The sequence below is a fragment of the Salvelinus alpinus genome, chromosome 30 (genome assembly GCF_045679555.1).
Source record: "Salvelinus alpinus chromosome 30, SLU_Salpinus.1, whole genome shotgun sequence".
Lineage (NCBI taxonomy): Eukaryota > Metazoa > Chordata > Actinopteri > Salmoniformes > Salmonidae > Salvelinus > Salvelinus alpinus.
The window spans coordinates 10,997,063-11,017,784 of NC_092115.1; the positions used below are offsets into that span (position 1 = coordinate 10,997,063).

The window sequence follows — 20,722 nt, forward strand, 5'->3', positions numbered from 1 at the left end:
CCAGGATCTCTAGTGGCACAGCTAGCACTGCAATGCAGGGCCTTAGACCACTGCGCCACTCAGGAGGCCACACGTACAAATGATTAACACTTATGTGATGATTCCTTCCAAACAGTCATTACCTGGTGGTCCAGTTCCTCCATCTGTCCCGTCATCTCCTCTCATGCCTTGAGGTCCAAGGGAACCTGTGGGACCTGGGAAACCAAGTGGTCCTGGTGGCCCAGGATTCCCTGGGGAGGGTCAATCAGAACAGGTTGATCAGTCAGTGGCAATCAATCTATCCCCTGTCAATCAATATATCAACACTGTCAATCAATCTGTCAATCAATCTATCACCACTGTCAATCAATATATCCCCTGTCAATCAATCTATCACCACTGGCAATCAATATATCAACTGTTAATCAATCTATCACCTATTAATCATATTTCAGACTCCCAAAGCATGCTAAGAAAGCCTAGAAAAACACACACACACACACACACACACAATCTTTAACAGTGTCAGTATGTACAGTTGAAGTTGGAAGTTTACATACACCTTAGCCAAATACATTTAAACTCAGTTTTTCACAATTCCTGACATTTAATCCGAGTAAAAATTCCCTGTTTTAGGTCAGTTAGGATCACCACTTTATTTTAAGAATGTGAAATGTCAGAATAATAGTAGAGAGAATGATTTATTTCAGCTTTTATTGCTTTCATCACATTCCCAGTGGGTCAGAAGTTTACATACACTCAATTCATATTTGGTAACATTGCCTTTAATTGTTTAACTTGGGTCAAACATTTCGGGTAGCCTTCCACAAGCTTCCCACAATAATTGGGTGAATTTTGGCCCTTTCCTCCTGACAGAGCTCGTGTAACTGAGTCAGGCTTGTAGGCCTCCTTGCTCGCACACGGTTTGTCAGTTCTGCCCACAACTTTTCTATAGGATGAGGTCAGGGCTTTGTGATGGCCACTCCAAAACCTTGACTTTGTTGTCCTTAAGCCATTTTCCACAACTTTGGAAGTATGCTTGGGGTCATTGTCCATTTGGAAGACCCATTTGTGACCAAGCTTTAACTTCCTGACTGATGTCTTGAGATGTTGCTTCAATATATCCACATAATTTTCCTCCCTCATGATGTTATCTATTTTGAAGTGCACCAGTCCCTCCTGTAGCAAAGCACCCCCACAACATGATGCTGCCACCCCCATGCTTCACGGTTGGGATGGTGTTCTTCGGCTTGCAAGCATCCCCCTTTTTCTTCCAAACATAACGATGGTCATTATGGCCAAGTAGTTCTATTTTTGTTTCATCAGACCAGAGGACATTTCTCCAAAAAGTACGATCTTTGTCCCCATGTGCAGTTGCAAACCATAATCTGTCTTTTTATGGCGGTTTTGGAGCAGTGGCTTCTTCCTTGCTGAGTGGCCTTTCAGGTTATGTCGATATAGGACTCGTTTTACTGTGGATATAGATACTTTTGTACCTGTTTCCTCCAGCATCTTCACAAGGTCCTTTGCTGTTGTTCTGGGATTGACCTGTACTTTTCGCACGAAAGTACGATCATCTCTAGGAGACAGAACGCGTCTCCTTCCTGAGCGGTATGACGGCTGCGTGGTCCCATGGTATTTATACTTGCGTACTATTGTTTGTACAGATGAACTTGGTACCTTCAGGCGTTTGGAAATTGCTTCCAAGGATGAACCAGACTTGTGGAGGTCCACAATTTTTTTTCTGAGGTCTTGGCTGATTTCTTTTGATTTTCCCATGATGTCAAGCAAAGAGACACTATGTTTGAAGCTAGGTCTTGAAATACATCCACAGGTACACCTCCAATTGAATCAAATTATATCAATTAGCATATCAGAAGCTTCTAAAGCCATGACATCATTTTCTGGAATTTTCCAAGCTGTTTAAATGCACAGTGAACTTAGTGTATGTAAACTTCTGACCCACTGGAATTGTGATACAGTGAACTGTAAGTGAAATAATCTGTCTGTAAACAATTTTAGAATAAGGCTGTAGTGTATCAAAATGTGTAAAAAGCCTGGGTCTGAATACTTTCCGGGTTTTAATGACTCCAACCTAAGTGTATGTAAACTTCCGACTTCAACTGTAGTTGCTCACCTGGGAGCCCAAGTAGACCCTTTAAGCCAGGTAGGCCAGGGTTGTAAGGGCCACAGGGCAGAACCTCGCCTGGTGATACAAAGAAAAAGGTTTCCCGTCAGTAAAATAGATTTGAACTGAACTTGATTTGGCATGATTAATTAGATCGATTCCATTTTGTTTCACTAAATATTAAATGACAATGTTAACCTAAGACCATTACCACTGAGGAAGATTTTCATTCAGGCGTTTCACTCGGTCCTACCTAGAGGTCCACGTTGTCCAGTTTGTCCAGGGGGTCCTGGGAGGCCCACGTCCCCTGGGGGCCCTTGGTGGCCATGATGGCCTGGAGCACCAGGGCCTGGGGGGCCCGGTCTGCCTGGGGGGCCTTCAGGACCATGGAGCCCTGGGTAGCCTTTGTCACCTACCGAGCTCCCGTAACCGTCACCCTGACGGATGGCAAGGCATGACATGAAGAGGGCGAAGTTGTCCCTTACAGGCTGATCTAAGGTCAGTTTTGTGTTTCCCTACTAATGATTCAGGTTGGGACTTGGGGAGGGCAAGCTGATCCTAGATCTGTACCTAGTGGAAGCCCGGAGCAGAAATCGTACACTGTGACAACACAGACAGACTGCAGATGCACTAATCCGCTGGGAACACACTGGTTGAATCAACGTTGTTTCCACGTCATTTCAATGAAATTACATTGAACCAACGTGGAATAGACGTTGAAATGACGTCTGTGCCCAGTGGGAATTGACTGTTATCCCAATATTATAGTGCAGAAATGTAGGAAATGATCGTAATGTCCCCCCACATTTCAAATCAAAATGACCCTGGGAGGAATAATGTTCCTCTGACAGACTAACCCACTAACTCACCGGGGGTCCGGGGTCTCCCACAGCGCCAGGGAAGCCATCGGATCCTGGCCGACCGGCGGCCCCAAACGGTCCGTTGGGGCCATTGAAGCCAGGGTCACCCTTCGCACCTGTCAATTAAAATGTCCAAAACAACAAGTTATGTAATGTCAAATGTATTACACCAAAATACTAAAGGCAATGTTATGAAGAGGTTTGAGGGGTCATTTAAAGTGCATTTTACATTTCTTGTAATTTGACAAACGTCATTTCAAACCAGCATGGGTTAAAATATACAGCACTGACATGTTTTCCTCTGTGGCTCAGTTGGAAAAGTATGACACAAGGTACGGGTTCAATTCCCACAGGGATCACATACACATACTAAAATAACTCACTGTCCTGTCAGTGGTATATATTGTGTGTGGTGCTCTGTAGAGACTCGTAACGACTCGATCAGATCGACAGCGTCATTGCTGCAGTCAGACTTCCATCACTATGTAATCCAACATGTTTACTGGTTATGTGTGTGTGTAAGTAAGGTTCAACATTCACCTTCTGCCAACCTTTCTGTAAAGTCCACACATACAGTTTGATGCATACTTGGATAAATCCAACGCATGCACCAACCAGAATGCACTGCAACTGCCTCTACAATGCAATGCTGCAAGGCAAACGCAGCGTTCCATTGGAAATGAATGTATTTCTGGTGTACCAAAACGCAATGACGCTGATGGTCTGATCGAGGCGTAAGAGATTTTCTTACGTTGCCCATTCTAATCTGGATCACATCTTCCACTCACCTTTATAGTTGATCACATAGGACTCTCCCTTCTGTCCCTTCACTCCATTGTAACCAGGCCTGCCTGGGTTTCCCTACAGGGGGAAGCATGTCCAGACAACATCACTGTAACCTGCCTGGGTTGCCCTACAGTCCAGACCACATCACTGTAACCTGCCTGGGTTGCCCTACAGTCCAGACAACATCACTGTAACCTGCCTGGGTTGCCCTACAGTCCAGACAACATCACTGTAACCTGCCTGGGTTGCCCTACAGTCCAGACAACATCACTGTAACCTGCCTGGGTTGACCTGGAAGGGTTAGCACAGGTGACCAGGAAGGGTTAGCACAGGTTATAGAGCATAGAGTTTATACCATCCCACAGGAATCATAGATTACTCCTCTGCATATTGGAATATCCTGTATTGTTTCATATGCAAGAAATAGGAACATCACCCAAAGATATATCTACGTTTGGAAAGCCGATTCTGTGGACACGTCATGAACTACTCTCAACCTGTTACAGTGGCGTCTTATAGGGAGTCGCCATTACACTTTGCAATACGTTTTATGAAAGGGTTTATAATTAGTTTCTATGTTCTACATTATGGGTTAGCCTTACTTGGGATCCTTGTGAGCCAGGGTCCCCATTATATCCATGGTCACCTTTCTCTCCGCTGTGCCCTGGCAGCCCGTCATACCCTATGGGTCCGCGGGGGCCCGGAGGACCTGGGATCCCTCTGTGACCATTCTCGTACGTACACTCACACTCACCGTTGTAGCCTGAAGGACAGACGCAGACATGGCTGACTTCCAACCGGCTGTGATTGGAAGTCTCATAGGGTGGCGCACAATTGGCCCGGGGTAGGCCTTAATTTTAAAATAAAAATGTGTTCTTAACTGACGTGCCTAGTTTAAATAAAGGTTAAATACATAAAAATAAATAAAGGTCACTCGCCTTTTTCTCCTTTGTATCCCATTAATCCTGGATATCCGGTATCGCCATCATCTCCTCGTACACCCGGCTCACCAGGAACACAATAAATGCCTACAAGACATGATTGGCAACCCCCCCCCCCCCAAAAATGTATAATTAAAAACATAACTCCACTGATCATCAGTGCCAGTTATATCAGCGACTTTAGAAAATGGACTAACAACCTGAAACTTTGCATTATGTCAGACCAACATCTAGTCTGCGTTCCAAACAGCCCTATTCCATACATAGAGCATTACTATGTACCCTCTGGGCCTTCTGGTTAAAAGCAGTGCACTATACGAGAAATAGGATGCTTTTTGGGACGCTGACCTAAGCAGTATTTGAAATATATTGACAGTTTAATTAAGCAATAAGGTCCGAGAGTGTGTGGTATATGGCCAATACGCCACGGCTAAGGGCTGTTCTTAGGCACGACGCAACGGACCAAAAGGCTCCCTAACAGCTTCCACCACCAAGCCATATGTCACGTTCTGACCTTTATTTCCTTTGTTTTGTCTTTATTTAGTATGGTCACGGCGTGAGTTGGGGTGGGCAGTCTATGTTTGTATTTCTATGTTTTCCTATTTCTGTGTTTGGCCTGATATGGTTCTCAATCAGAGGCAGGTGTTTTGTGTTGTCTCTGATTGGGAACCATATTTAGGTAGCCTGTTTTGTGTTGGGTTTTGTGGGTGGTTGTCTTCAGTCTTCGTGTGTCTGCACCAGATAGAACTGTTTAGTTTATGTTCACCTTTATTGTTTTGTATTTCTTAGTGTTCAGTTTATGTTTGATAATAAACGCGATGGACACTTACCACGCTGCGCATTGGTCCTATGATCCTTCTAACTTCTCCTCCTCAGACGAGGAGGAAGACGACAGCCGTTACACCATAAGACTGCTGAACCAATGATAAAATGGCCACCGGACTATTACATTGACTCCACCCCCCCACCTATTTGTTTTGTACACTGCTGCTCCTCGCTGTTTATTATCTATGCATAATCACTTCACCCCTACCTACATGTACAAATTACCTCTAACCTGTACCCCCGCACACTGACTCGGTTCCGGTACCCCCTGTATATAGCCTCATTATTGTTATGTTACTTTTAATTATTTTTTACTTTAGTTTATGAGGTAAATATTTTCTTAACTCTTCTTGAACTGCACTGTTGGTTAAGGGCTTGTAAGTAAGCATTTCACGGTAAGGTCTACACTTGTTGTATTCGGCGCATGTGACAAATAAAGTTTGATTTGATATGAGTCCCTGGATACAGCCCTTAGCCGTGATATATTGGCAAATATACCACAAACCCCCGAGGTGCCTTATTGCTATTATAAACCGGTAACCAACGTAATTAGAGCAGTAAAAATAAATGTTTTGTCATACCCGTGGTATACGGTCTGATATACCACGACTGTCAGCCAATCAGGATTCAGGGCTCGAACCAGACAGTTTATCACAATCAATATACAATGACACCACGCTTACCTCCACATCCTAACAGAATTCCAGTAATTATACAGCGTCGAAACACAGCGATGATGTAAGGGAAAACGTACACCATGTCAGTAAAAGTTCCCAGTATACCTTGCATTTACGCTAGAACGTGCATCATTTAAGTTCCAATGACTGCATGAAAAGGGCAGATCATATCTAAATCATGGACAGTGGCTAGAGAGAGCTTGTGGTGTGACTCCATACGGTCTGGTATTGTGTGGTTCCTACCTGGACGGCCTCTGACCCCCTTGGCTCCGGGACGCCCTCTTTCCCCTGGTTGTCCTGGTATTGGCTCTATAGTGTAGTACCTGCCTGGCTCCCCCTTTAAACCCTTAGGACCAGGGAGACCGGGGTAATCTAGCTGCCCTGGTTGACCTGGACAATGAAAAGGAGAGACAAGGGGTCAGGGGTTGAGGGGTGTAAGGTGATGGAATGAATGAGAAAGACAATAGTGAGTGGTGCATGGTAGCAGAGCTTACGGGTAATACAGTGCTGTAATACAGTGCTACAGTGCTGTAATACAGTGCTGTGATACAGTGCTACAGTGCTGTGATACAGTGCTACAGTGCTGTGATACAGTGCTACAGTGCTGTAATACAGTGCTACAGTGCTGTAATACAGTGCTACAGTGCTGTAATACAGTGCTGTAATACAGTGCTACAGTGCTGTAATACAGTGCTACAGTGCTGTAATACAGTGCTACAGTGCTGTAATACAGTGCTGTAATACAGTGCTACAGTGCTGTAATACAATGCTACAGTGCTGTAATATAGTGCTACAGTGCTGTAATACAGTGCTACAGTGCTGTAATACAGTGCTGTAATACAGTGCTACAGTGCTGTAATACAGTGCTACAGTGCTGTGAAAAAGTGCTACAGTGCTGTGATACAGTGCTACAGTGCTGTAATACAGTGCTAAAGTGCTGTGCTACAGTGCTGTAATACAGTTCTACAGTGCTGTAATACAGTGCTGTGATACAGTGCTACAGTGCTGTAATACAGTGCTGTGATACAGTGCTACAGTGCTGTAATACAGTGCTGTGATACAGTGCTACAGTGCTGTAATACAGTGCTGTGATACAGTGCTACAGTGCTGTAATACAGTGCTGTAATACAGTGCTACAGTGCTGTGATACAGTGCTACAGTGCTGTGATACAGTGCTACAGTGCTGTAATACAGTGCTACAGTGCTGTGAGAAAGTGCTACAGTGCTGTGATACAGTGCTACAGTGCTGTAATACAGTGCTACAATGCTGTGCTACAGTGCTGTAATACAGTGCTACAGTGCTGTAATACAGTGCTACAGTGCTGTAATACAGTGCTGTAATACAGTGCTGTAATACAGTGCTGTAATACAGTGCTACAGTGCTGTAATACAGTGCTATGATACAGTGCTACAGTGCTGTAATACAGTGCTGTGATACAGTGCTACAGTGCTGTAATACAGTGCTGTGATACAGTGCTACAGTGCTGTAATACAGTGCTGTGATACAGTGTTACAGTGCTGTAATACAGTGCTACAGTGCTGTAATACAGTGCTGTAATACAGTGCTACAGTGCTGTAATACAGTGCTGTGATACAGTGCTACAGTGCTGTAATACAGTGCTGTGATACAGTGCTACAGTGCTGTAATACAGTGCTACAGTGCTGTGATACAGTGCTACAGTGCTGTGATACAGTGCTACAGTGCTGTGATACAGTGCTACAGTGCTGTGAAAAAGTGCTACAGTGCTGTGATACAGTGCTACAGTGCTGTAATACAGTCCTGTAATACAGTGCTACAGTGCTGTAATACAGTGCTACAGTGCTGTAATACAGTGCTACAGTGCTGTGATACAGTGCTACAGTGCTGTGATACAGTGCTACAGTGCTGTGATACAGTGCTACAGTGCTGTAATACAGTGCTACAGTGCTGTGAAAAAGTGCTACAGTGCTGTGATACAGTGCTGTAATACAGTGCTACAGTGCTGTGCTACAGTGCTGTAATACAGTGCTACAGTGCTGTAATACAGTGCTACAGTGCTGTAATACAGTGCTGTAATACAGTGCTACAGTGCTGTAATACAGTGCTGTAATACAGTGCTGTAATACAGTGCTGTAATACAGTGCTACAGTGCTGTAATACAGTGCTGTGAAACAGTGCTACAGTGCTGTAATACAGTGCTGTGATACAGTGCTACAGTGCTGTAATACAGTGCTGTAATACAGTGCTGTGATACAGTGCTACAGTGCTGTAATACAGTGCTGTAATACAGTGCTACAGTGCTGTAATACAGTGCTGTGATACAGTGCTACAGTGCTGTGATACAGTGCTACAGTGCTGTGATACAGTGCTACAGTGCTGTGATACAGTGCTACAGTGCTGTAATACAGTCCTGTAATACAGTGCTACAGTGCTGTAATACAGTGCTACAGTGCTGTAATACAGTGCTACAGTGCTACAGTGCTGTGATACAGTGCTACAGTGCTGTAATACAGTGCTACAGTGCTGTAATACAGTGCTACAGTGCTGTAATACAGTGCTACAGTGCTGTGAAAAAGTGCTACAGTGCTGTAATACAGTGCTGTAATACAGTGCTACAGTGATGTAATACAGTGCTACAGTGCTGTAATACAGTGCTACAGTGCTGTAATACAGTGCTGTAATACAGTGCTGTAATACAGTGCTGTGCTACAGTGCTGTAATACAGTGCTGTGATACAGTGCTACAGTGCTGTAATACAGTGCTGTAATACAGTGCTGTGATACAGTGCTACAGTGCTGTAATACAGTGCTGTGATACAGTGCTACAGTGCTGTAATACAGTGCTGTGATACAGTGCTACAGTGCTGTAATACAGTGCTGTGATACAGTGCTACATTGCTGTAATACAGTGCTGTGATACAGTGCTACAGTGCTGTAATACAGTGCTGTAATACAGTGCTACAGTGCTGTAATACAGTGCTACAGTGCTACAGTGCTGTAATACAGTGCTGTAATACAGTGCTACAGTGCTGTAATACAGTGCTGTGATACAGTGCTACAGTGCTGTAATACAGTGCTACAGTGCTGTGATACAGTGCTACAGTGCTGTGATACAGTGCTACAGTGCTGTAATACAGTGCTACAGTGCTGTAATACAGTGCTACAGTGCTGTAATACAGTGGTGTGGAAAAAGTATTGGCCCCCTTTCTAATTTCCTCTACTTTTGCATATTGTTTTATACTGAATGTTTTCAGATCTTCAACCAAAACCTAATATTAGACAAAGGAAACCTGAGTGAAGAAATAATACAACTACATACTTATTTAATTTATTTCATTAACAAAGTTATGCAACACCCAATGCCCCTATGTGGAAAAAGTATTTGCCCTCTTACACTGACTGGTTTTGCCACATTTAGCAGTAATGACTCCAACCAAATGCTTCCTGTAGTTGTTGATCAGTCTCTCACGTTGCTGTGGAGGAATTTTGGCCCACTCTTCCATGCAGAACTGCTTTAGCTCAGCGACATGTGTGGGTTTTCAAGCATGAACGGCTCGTTTCAAGTCCTGCCACAACATCTCAATTGGTATTAGGTCTGGACTTTGACTTGGCTGTTCCAAAACTTCAAATTTGTTGCCATTTTCATGTAAACTTGTGTTTTACTATCTTTTTTTACTGTTGTTTTTATTTCTTTACTTATCTATTGTTCACTTAATACCTTTTTTGCACTGTTGGCTAGAGCCTGTAAGTAAGCATTTCACTTGTAAGGTTTACACCTGTTGTATTCGGCGCACGTGACGGATGATCTGACATTCCACCACGCTTGACCGTTGGTATGAGGTTTTTTCTGTGGAATGCAGTGTTTGGTTTTCGCCAGGCATAATGGGACACGTGTCGTTCAAAAAGTTATACTTTTGAATCATCTGTCCATAGAACATTCTTCCAAGAGTCTTGATGATCATCCAGGTGGTTTTTGGCAAACTTGAGTAAACAAAACTTGAGTAAACAAAACCAAACCCTGCATTCCACAGTAAGAACCTCATACCAACGTTCAAGCATGGTGGTGGTAGTGTGATGGTTTGGGGATGCTTTGCTGCCTCAGGACCTGAACGACTTGTCTTAATAGAAGGAACCATCAGAGAATTCTACAGGAGAATGTCAGTCCATCCGTCTGTGAGCTGAAGCTGAAGCGCAGCTGGGTCATGCAGCAAGACAATGATCCAAAACACACAATCAAGTCTACATAAAAAAAGCAACACATTTGAAGTTTTGGAATGGCCTAGTCAAAGTCCAGACCTAATCCCAATTAAGATGTGGCAGGACTTGAAACAAGCAGGTCATGCTTGAAAACCAAACAAATGTTTCTGAGTTAAAGAAGTTCTGCATGGCGATGAGAGAGACTGATCAACAACTACAGGAATCTTTTGGTTGCAGTCATTGCAGCTGAAGGTGGCAGAACCAGTTACTGAGTGTAAGGGGGTAATTACTTTTTCACACAGGGGAATTGGGTGTTGCATAACTTTGTTAATTAAATAAATAAAAAGGGTATCACATTTTTGGAGGTTATTTGTAAACTCAGGTTCCCTTTATCTAATATTAGGTTTTGGTTGAAGATCTGACAACATTCAGTATCAAAAATATGCAAAAATAGAGAAAATCAGAAAGGGGGCAAATACTTTTTCACAGCTCTGTATGTCTAAGAGCACAAGTTAGAACAGCTGTGCTCTTATTGTGTACAAATATGAGCAGTGTCTACTATAGTAGGACAGGAAGTGAATGGATAGAAAGGCAGGTTGACAGAAGACTGACCCTAGGCCCCAATAATCCGTCCCAAAGTGACTCTTGTTTACTTCCGTTCATGGATTAAAAAGGAAGAGGCTGGTATAAGGAATTGGTGGAAGGACAATTAGGAAACAGGACCAGAAAAGACAGAACATTTAGAAAAATAAGGGGATAGGATATATTATATATCATAAAGACGGTGAAATGTTGACCTGTGGAGTTTAATATCCCTGGTGGTCCCGGAGGTCCATTAATGCCCATCTCTCCAATGTCTCCTGGTGCTCCCCTTGGACCTTGGGGGCCGGGTTCACCAGGGTAACCTGCAATACAGTGGATACAGAGTCTGTTTCTTATTTTACCATGATTCAGATCTCATGCGCTGTTATGTTTTCTTCGTACAGGTAATTTCCTAATCATAAATCTCACATTGTCTTGGATCAGGTTTCTCTGGATTAAACAAAAAAAGGTTAAAGAAATAAACATAACAAACAACATAAATAAACTCTATGGGTCCATATTTGAGAACATTAGAAAAAACTTTCTTTGGTCTCAAAATGTGCGTTAGACAATTCAAATCGTTGATGTAGTTGCAGGTGATAAAATGCTACGTTAGTTTTCCCCATTACACAACCTGGCACATTTAGCCCTATGTCATTCTGACCAGGTGACAGTGATTAGGTTCAGTAAGAAATTCCTTATCAACTTATCAAAAGATCTTAGACTTTATATCCACCTACCAATGGCACTTCTTAAAATAGGTCAATTTGTCAACCAGCGGGATATTTTAAGCATCCAAATTCAAGGTTTACTTGGTCTGTAAAAGTGCAGCGTACCAATAATACATTGTCACATTTTCACATATGACAAAAGCAAGTGTTTTTGCTTATCCGTTTCACACACATCCAGAAAAAAGGATAAAGGAGTAGAAGTGCCTTAACCGCCTCACCGGGTAAGTGAAAAAACGATAAGAGTAGTGGTATTTCACCGGCGGCCGAGGCCTCCCACTTATTCTACACCTCTCATGTTTCTTCACAGTGCCAGACTAGAGTCAACCTCAACAGGTTCTTCTTTCCCCGCTGATTCTGCTTAAGGTCTTGTCCAATAGTTACCATCGCTGTCAGGTGGCATATACACACTGTTCACTGCTGGTCCTCGATGCTTGATTCAAATAACGCATATGATTCTAATAATGCATATAAAACTGTGGTTTTTGAAGTGGGGGAGGGAGACATAATTATTATTATTGTAAAAAAAAATATCCAATCGGATAAACACTCCAAACAGCCTACCCGACCGCTCTGAGGCGTCCGCATGGTCCTAAAGTACAGCGTTTCCCTATTTGTGTCACATTCCAATGACAAAACTGTGGGGGAACAAAAATGCAATTTCAGAATGTGGGGGGACATGTTGCGCCCACGCATGTTTGGACACACCTACTCATTCAAGGGATTTTCTTAATGTTTTACTATTTTCTAAATTGTATAATAATAGTGTAGAAATCGAAACTATGAAATAACACATATAGAATCATGTAGTAACCAAAAAAGTGTTAAACAAATCAAAATATATTTTATATTTCAGATTCTTCAAAGTAGCCACCCTTTGCCTTAATGACAGCTTTGCACACTCTTGGCATTCTCTCAACCAGCTTCATGAGGTAGTCACCTGGAATGCATTTGAATTACCAGGTGTGCCTTGTGAATTTGTGGAATTTCTTTCCTTCTTAATGTGTTTGTGCCAATCAGTTGTGTTGTGACAAGGTAGTGGTGGTATACAGAAGATAGCCCTGTTTGGTAAAAGACCAAGTCCATATTATGGCAAGAACAACTCAAATAAGCAAAGAGAAACGACAGTCCATCATTACTTTAAGACATTTAGGTCAGAACATTGAACGTTTCCTCAAGTCGCAAAAACAGTCAAGCGCTATGATGAAACTGGCTCTCATGAGGACCGCCACAGGAAAGGATGACCCAGAGTTACCTCTGCTGCAGAGGATAAGTTCATTAGAGTTACCAGCCTCAGAAATAGCAGCCCAAATAAATGCTTCACAGAGTTCAAGTAACAGACACATCTCAACATCAACTGTTCAGAAGAGACTGCTTGAAATCAGGCCTTAATGGTTGAATTGCTGCAAAGAAACCACTACTAAAAGGACACCAATAAGAAGAAGAGACTTGCTTGGGCCAAGAAACACGAGCAATGGACATTAGACCGGTGGAAATCTGTCCTTTGGTCTGATGAGTCCAAATGTGATCTTTTTGGTTCCAACCGCCATGTCTTTATGAGATGCAGAGTAGGTGAACAGATGATCTCCACATGTGTGGTTCCCACCGTGAAGCATGGAGGAGCAGGTGTGATGGTGTGGGGGTGCTTTGCTGGTGACACTGTCAGTGATTTATTTAGACTTCAAGGCACACTTAACCAGCATGGCTACCACAGCATTCTGCAGCGATACACCATCCAATCTGGTTTGCGCTTATTGGGACTATCATTTGTTTTTCAACAGGACAATGACCCAGCACACCTCGAGCTGTGTAAGGGCTATTTGACCAAGAGGGAGAGTGATGGACCATAAACTGAAGGAAAATCAGCCAACAAGTGCTCAGCATATGTGGGATCTCCTTCAAGACTGTTGTAAAAGCATTCCAGGTGAAGCTGATTGAGAGAATGCCAAGGGTGTACAAAGTTGTCATCAAGGCAAAGGGTAGTTATTTGAAGAATCTACACTTTTTTGGTTATTACGTGATTCCATATATGTTATTTCAGAGTTTTGATGTCCTCACTATTATTCCACAGTGTAAAAAATAGTAAAAATAAAGAAAAACCCTGGAATGAGTAGGTGTGTCCAAACCTTTGACTGGTACTTTATGGGTCGGTCTGTAAGAAGGTCTCCAACAATAAGTTCCTCATTAAATGTGTTCGTAATGTTCAGTTACAAGGTTTTGGCTGCACTTCTCTCTTCTATTCTCAACACAATAAAATGTAATTCTACATTTCAAAGGAAAAAATATATATCTCACCTGGGATTCAAACTTTCCGCAAACGGCGAAAACTACCAGGAGCCAGGCTACACTGAGCTATTCGTCCAGTTTAAATGTTGTGCGTTTTAGTAACTTTGACTAGTAGATGGTGCCGTTTGACTTTGTTAAGGATGCTTTAATGGAAAAGTGATCGATCACATCCAACAACAATACGTCAACATTTGTAATTGGCCGATACAGAATTAGTTACCGGACATAAATCACTGCCAGCTGGTCAGGTTAGCATAGGGCTAAATGTGACATGTTATCTAATGGGAACAACTAACATGTAGCATTGTATCACGTGCAACTACATCAATGATTTTAAATGGCCGTTTTTGAGGTTTAAACTTTTTCTAGTGTTCTTAAGTATGGACCTCGTATAACTGAGCTGTCCTCTAACCTGCTACAGTGTAATTGTGGTATATTTGGCTCGACGGTCCTCTGAAGCCTTTGTCTCCTGGGAAGCCCTGCGAGGATACAGAGAGAGAGGTTATTACCTAATGATAATAATAAAGCATTCATTTACACTGGCCTGCGGGGCAACATAGGAGATCATCACTCATAAATATGGCCAGGAGTTTTTCCTGGACAGATCATATGGTCAGGAAACACTCCCTGTGCTACTCATTATCTGGGTTGGCATCGATTTCAATTCAAGAGATTAATTTAAATTCCAGTTGCTAGATCTGTGGCCCTGAATTAAAGAAGTGTAGTACACGGAAGAGTACAAGAGTTCATGCAAGAGTCTCTCTAAAATGTTTTATTATGTCAATTCAATGGCCATCTTTTGAGTCCATCTTTGTCCATAGCCAATTTTATGTCTAGCGATGATGTCACAGTTACAGGCGCGACAGGCATGACATCACAAAGGGGTTGGCAAGGAGAGAAAGCTTTGGGGACAGAAAGTAGAGCAACCTTAAGTTTAGTAGACCTTATTACAAATGCCGCCATTGTTTTGCTTTTGTTAAACAATATATATATAAACTTGAAAAATGACCTTTTTAGAGTAAGCACTCAAAATATATTTAAAAAAATGACTGAGACAAGAATATGATAACCACAAGGAGGCAGTTGAAGGGCTGGTTTACAGTAAACTGTTGTGAAAAAGTGAGTGGGCTCTTTAAAAAATATCTGTCACCCTAGGTCCTAGATGAAGAACACCAAAACAGAATTCTCTTGCTCATCTACATAGTAGATGATGCTAAAACTTGCCTCCCTGTACGCTAGCTAGTTAAAAGTGGGCCTTGACTTCGCCCAGTTCTCTGTCCGTTTCCTGCCCCTACTGTATTTTGATATTTTATTCCGGATCCCCATTAGTTTCTGCCAATCAACAGCTACTCTTCCTGGGATCCAATAAAACAATACATAACACCCTATTACACACTACTCTACCATAACATATCTACAATACAACATTTATAATACAGCAAAATAATCATATTAAAATGTATGTGTGTGTAGAGTGCATGTGTTAGCATGTGTTTGTGAATGCTGTATGTGTGCCTGTGTGAATGCTGTGTGAATGCTGTGTGTGTGTCTGTGTGAATGCTGTGTGTGTGCCTGTGTGAATGCTGTGTGTGTGCTGTGTGAATGCTGTGTGTGTGCTGTGTGAATGCTGTGTGTGTGCTGTGTGTGTGCCTGTGTGAATGCTGTATGTGTGCTGTGTGAATGCTGTGTGTGTGCCTGTGTGAATGCTGTATGTGTGCATGTGTGAATGCTGTGTGAATGCTGTGTGTGTGCCTGTGTGAATGCTGTGTGTGTGCCTGTGTGAATGCTGTGTGAATGCTGTGTGTGTGCATGTGTGAGTGCTGTGTGAATGCTGTGTGTGTGCTGTGTGAATGCTGCGTGTGTGCTTTTGTGAATGCTGTATGTGTGCTGTGTGAATGCTGTGTGTGTGCCTGTGTGAATGCTGTGTGTGTGCCTGTGTGAATGCTGTATGTGTGCATGTGTGAATGCTGTGTGAATGCTGTGTGTGTGCCTGTGTGAATGCTGTGTGTGTGCCTGTGTGAATGCTGTGTGAATGCTGTGTGTGTGCATGTGTGAGTGCTGTGTGAATGCTGTGTGTGTGCTGTGTGAATGCTGCGTGTGTGCTTTTGTGAATGCTGTATGTGTGCTGTGTGAATGCTGTGTGTGTGCCTGTGTGAATGCTGTGTGTGTGCCTGTGTGAATGCTGTATGTGTGCATGTGTGAATGCTGTGTGAATGCTGTGTGTGTGCCTGTGTGAATGCTGTGTGTGTGCTGTGTGAATGCTGCGTGTGTGCTGTGTGAATGCTGTATGTGTGCTGTGTGAATGCTGTGTGTGTGCCTGTGTGAATGCTGTATGTGTGCTGTGTGAATGCTGTGTGTGTGCTGTGTGAATGCTGTGTGTGTTCTGTGTGAATGCTGTGTGTGTTCTGTGTGAATGCTGTGTGAATGCTGTGTGTGTAGTGTAGTTTTATCTGTTTTATAAATCTGATTTTACTGCTTGACTGAGTTACTTGATGTGGAATAGAGTTCCATGTAGTCATGGCTCTATGTAGTACTGTGTGTTTCCCGTAGTCTGTTCTGTAATGTGAAGAGACCCCTGGTGGCATGTTTTGTGTGGTATGTATGGGTGTCTGAGCTGTGCGCTAGACGCTTAAACAGACAGCTCTGTGATTTCAACATGTCAATACCTCTCACAAAGACAAGTAGTGATGCAGTCAATATCTCCTCCACCCTCAACCAGGAGAGATTGACATGCATATTATTAATGTTGGCTCTCTGTGTACATCCAAGGGCCAGTCGTGCTGCCCTGTTCTGAGCTAATTCTAATTTGCCTATGTCCCTCTTTGTGGCACCTGACCACACGACTGGACCGTAGTCCAGGTGTGATAAAACTAGGGCCTGTAGGACCTTGTTGACAGCGCTAGGTGGGTTGAGGGAGGTGGGTTGAGGGAGAAAGAAAAAAAAACAAGACATAGGAACGTGGCCAGAGAGGCAACGCAGGAATCCTGTCAAATATTCCTCACAGAACTAAGATGAGTGGAAGAGGTGAAGAGGAAGAGGGTGGAGAGAGTTGAAAACACACTTTGAGAGAGCAGAAGATGACATTCCAGAGGAAAATGTGGAGAAAACACCATGTCCTTTTCATCCAACCAGTGTGTAGGTTTGATAAGAATAAGGATTAAAAAAAAGATATGATGGTCCCACTGTCAGAGGAGAGAAGAGCCAGGAAAAGCAGAGCAGAGAATCAAAACATACACAATACCAAATCAACCGCTTAGTCCCGATCCCTTGGACACTTATTTAGATCTAAAAAGATTGGGTAGGCAATTAGATATGGCAATAGCTCCACCTTGACTACAGACAGGCTAGGTGGAGTTTTTGCAATAGTGGTTACACTAATTCAATCTTTTCAGACTGTGGTCTGGCTCCGGATCCAGAACGCGGTTAATACGGACCCCCACCCCAGTCGGGCTTTCAATGTAATGCGGTTTAGAATTGTAATAGTAGAATAGACAAGGTGCCATTTTGAAAATGACAGACCTTGGAGCGCTTTTTATAACCTGTCAGAAATGTCCAGTTGATCAACTATCCCATGTTATCTAGATACTGTTAGGTACGTTAGGCTAACCAGCTATCTACATTTTGTAGTTACCGTGAACAGATCCCGTTTACCAGGGGCCTTTACCAGGGGCCCCATTTATTTTGTTGAGTCACTCAGGTATCATATGAACACACATTTGGCAAAATGTGGAAAATTGCAGGAAATTTGCTTAAAAACTGCAAAATGTTCATTCCGCCACAAGAGAGGTGTGAACAGTTTGGTGTCGCATGGGTCGCGAGGTGGAGGTTGGTTACTACGGCGACAAAGACAATATCCATCCGGACCTTTGCCACCTAGGACATTTGTGTGACCGGAACTTCTCAAATAGTGGCTGAGTACCCTTGGTTTAGGGGGTAGAGGCTAGGGATCAATTTGGGTTTGGGCTATATAGCGGCATGAGAGGTGTTGGGTTTGCGCTAGACATAGCGTTTTCCTTGATGGCCAAAAAGCTCAATTTTAGTCTCATCTGACCAGAGTACCTTCTTCCATATGTTTGGGGAGTCTCCCACATGCCTTTTGGCAAACACCAAATGCTTATTTTTTTATTTAAGCAATGGCTTTTTTCTGGCCACTCTTCCGTAAAGCCCAGCTCTGTGGAATGTACAGCTTAAAGTGGTTCTATGGACAGATACTCCAATCTCCGCTGTGGAGTTTTGCAGCTCCTTCAGTGTTATCTTTGGTCTCTTTGTTGCCTCTCTGATTAATGCCCTCCTTGCCTGGTCCGTGAGTTTTGGTGGGCGGCCCGCTCTTGGCAGGTTTGTTGTGGTGCCATATTCTTTCCATTTTTTAATAATGGATTTAATGGTGCTCCGTGGGATGTTCAAAGTTTCTGATATTTTTTTATAACCCAACACTGATCTGTACTTCTCCACAACTTTGTCCCTGACCCGTTTGAAGAGCTCCTTGGTCTTCATGGTGCCGCTTGCTTGGTGGTGCCGCTTGCTTGGTGGTGTTGCAGACTCTGGGGCCATTCAGAACAGGTATATACAGTGGGGAGAACAAGTATTTGATACACTGCCGATTTTGCAGGTTTTCCTACTTACAAAGCATGTAGAGGTCTGTAATTTTTATCATAGGTACACTTCAACTGTGAGAGACGGAATCTAAAACAAAAATCCAGAAAATCACATTGTATGATTTTTAAGTAATTAATTTGCATTTTATTGCATGACATAAGTATTTGATCACCTACCAACCAGTAAGAATTCCGGCTCTCACAGACCTGTTAGTTTTTCTTTAAGAAGCCCTCCTGTTCTCCACTCATTACCTGTATTAACTGCACCTGTTTGAACTCGTTACCTGTATAAAAGACACCTGTCCACACACTCAATCAAACAGACTCCAACCTCTCCACAATGGCCAAGACCAGAGAGCTGTATAAGGACATCAGGGATAAAATTGTAGACATGCAACAGGCTGGGATGGGCTACAGGACAATAGGCAAGCAGCTTGGTGAGAAGGCAACAACTGTTGGCGCAATTATTAGAAAATGGAAGAAGTTCAAGATGACGGTCAATCACCCTCGGTCTGGGGCTCCATGCAAGATCTCACCTCGTGGGGCATCAATGATCATGAGGAAGGTGAGTTATCAGCCCAGAACTACACGGCAGGACCTGGTCAATGACCTGGAGAGAGCTGGGACCACAGTCTCAAAGAAAACCATTAGTAACACACTACACCGTCATGGATTAAAATCCTGCAGCGCACGCAAGGTCCACCTGCTCAAGCCAGCGCATGTCCAGGCCCGTCTGAAGTTTGCCAATGACCATCTGGATGATCCAGAGGAGGAATGGGAGAAGGTCATGTGGTCTGATGAGACAAAAATAGAGCTTTTTGGTCTAAACTCCACTCGCCGTGTTTGGAGGAAGAAGAAGGATGAGTACAACCCCAAGAACACCATCCCAACCGTGAAGCATGGAGGTGGAAACATCATTCTTTGGGGATGCTTTTCTGCAAAGGGTACAGGATGACTGCACCGTATTGAGGGGAGGATGGATGGGGCCATGTATCGCGAGATCTTGGCCAACAACCTCCTTCCCTCAGTAAGAGCATTGAAGATGGGTCGTGGCTGGGTCTTCCAGCATGACAACGACCCGAAACACACAGCCAGGGCAACTAAGGAGTGGCGCCGTAAGAAGCATCTCAAGGTCCTGGAGTGGCCTAGCCAGTCTCCAGACCTGAACCCAATAGAAAATCTTTGGAGGGAGCTGAAAGTCCGTATTGCCCAGCGACAGCCCCGAAACCTGAAGGATCTGGAGAAGATCTGTATGGAGGAGTGGGCCAAAATCCCTGCTGCAGTGTGTGCAAACCTGGTCAAGAACTACAGGAAACGTATGATCTCTGTAATTGCAAACAAAGGTTTCTGTACCAAATATTAAGATCTGCTTTTCTGATGTATCAAATACTTATGTCATGCAATAAAATGCAAATTAATTACTTAAAAATCATACAATGTGATTTTCTGGATTTTTGTTTTAGATTCCGTCTCTCATAGTTGAAGTGTACCCATGATAGAAATTACAGACCTCTACATGCTTTGTAAGTAGGAAAACCTGCAAAATCGGCAGTGTATCAAATACTTGTTCTCCCCACTGTATATACACTGAGATCATGTGACACTTAGATTGCACACAGGTAGACTTTGACTAATTATGAGACTTCTGAAGGTAATTGGTTGCACCAGATCTTATTTAGGGGCTTCATAGCAAAAGGGGTGAATACATATGCACGCACCACTTTTCCGTTAGTTATTTTTTTCATTTCAATTCACCAATTTGGACTATTTTGTGTATGTCCATTACATGAAATCCAAATTACAGGTTGTAATGCAACAAGATAGGAAAAACGCCAAGGGGGATGAATACTTTTGCAAGGCACTGTATTTGGACTGCAATTTCTGAGGCTGGTAACTTATCCTCTGCAGCAGAGGTAACTCTGGCTCTCCCTTTCCTGTGGCGGTCCTCATGAGAGCCAGTTTCATCAGGGCGCTTGACGGTTTTTGCGACTGCACTTGAAGAAACTTTAAAAGTTCTTGAAATATTCTGGATCGACTGACCTTCATGTATTAAAGTAATGATGGACTGTCATTTCTCTTTTCTTATTTTAGCTGTTCTTGCCATAATATGGACTTGGTCTTTTACCAAATACGGCTATCTTCTGTATACCACCCCTACC

At 43.1% G+C, this 20,722-nt stretch overlaps 1 protein-coding gene across 2 annotated transcripts in view; it reads right to left on the bottom strand.

The window, feature by feature from the left end:
- The window catches only part of LOC139559661 (collagen alpha-4(IV) chain-like), a 68,225-nt gene that overhangs the window by 26,911 nt on the left and 20,592 nt on the right, over nucleotides 1-20,722 (bottom strand). For both annotated transcript variants that reach the window (XM_071375856.1, XM_071375855.1), the window contains exons 18-27: nucleotides 14,381-14,447; nucleotides 11,170-11,277; nucleotides 6,440-6,586; nucleotides 4,692-4,781; nucleotides 4,356-4,516; nucleotides 3,756-3,828; nucleotides 2,977-3,083; nucleotides 2,361-2,544; nucleotides 2,117-2,185; nucleotides 123-230 (exon numbers count right to left, since the gene is read on the bottom strand). In XM_071375856.1, coding sequence (XP_071231957.1) covers nucleotides 123-230; nucleotides 2,117-2,185; nucleotides 2,361-2,544; nucleotides 2,977-3,083; nucleotides 3,756-3,828; nucleotides 4,356-4,516; nucleotides 4,692-4,781; nucleotides 6,440-6,586; nucleotides 11,170-11,277; nucleotides 14,381-14,447 — 1,114 coding nt within the window. The remainder of the gene's footprint in view (nucleotides 1-122; nucleotides 231-2,116; nucleotides 2,186-2,360; nucleotides 2,545-2,976; nucleotides 3,084-3,755; nucleotides 3,829-4,355; nucleotides 4,517-4,691; nucleotides 4,782-6,439; nucleotides 6,587-11,169; nucleotides 11,278-14,380; nucleotides 14,448-20,722) is intronic.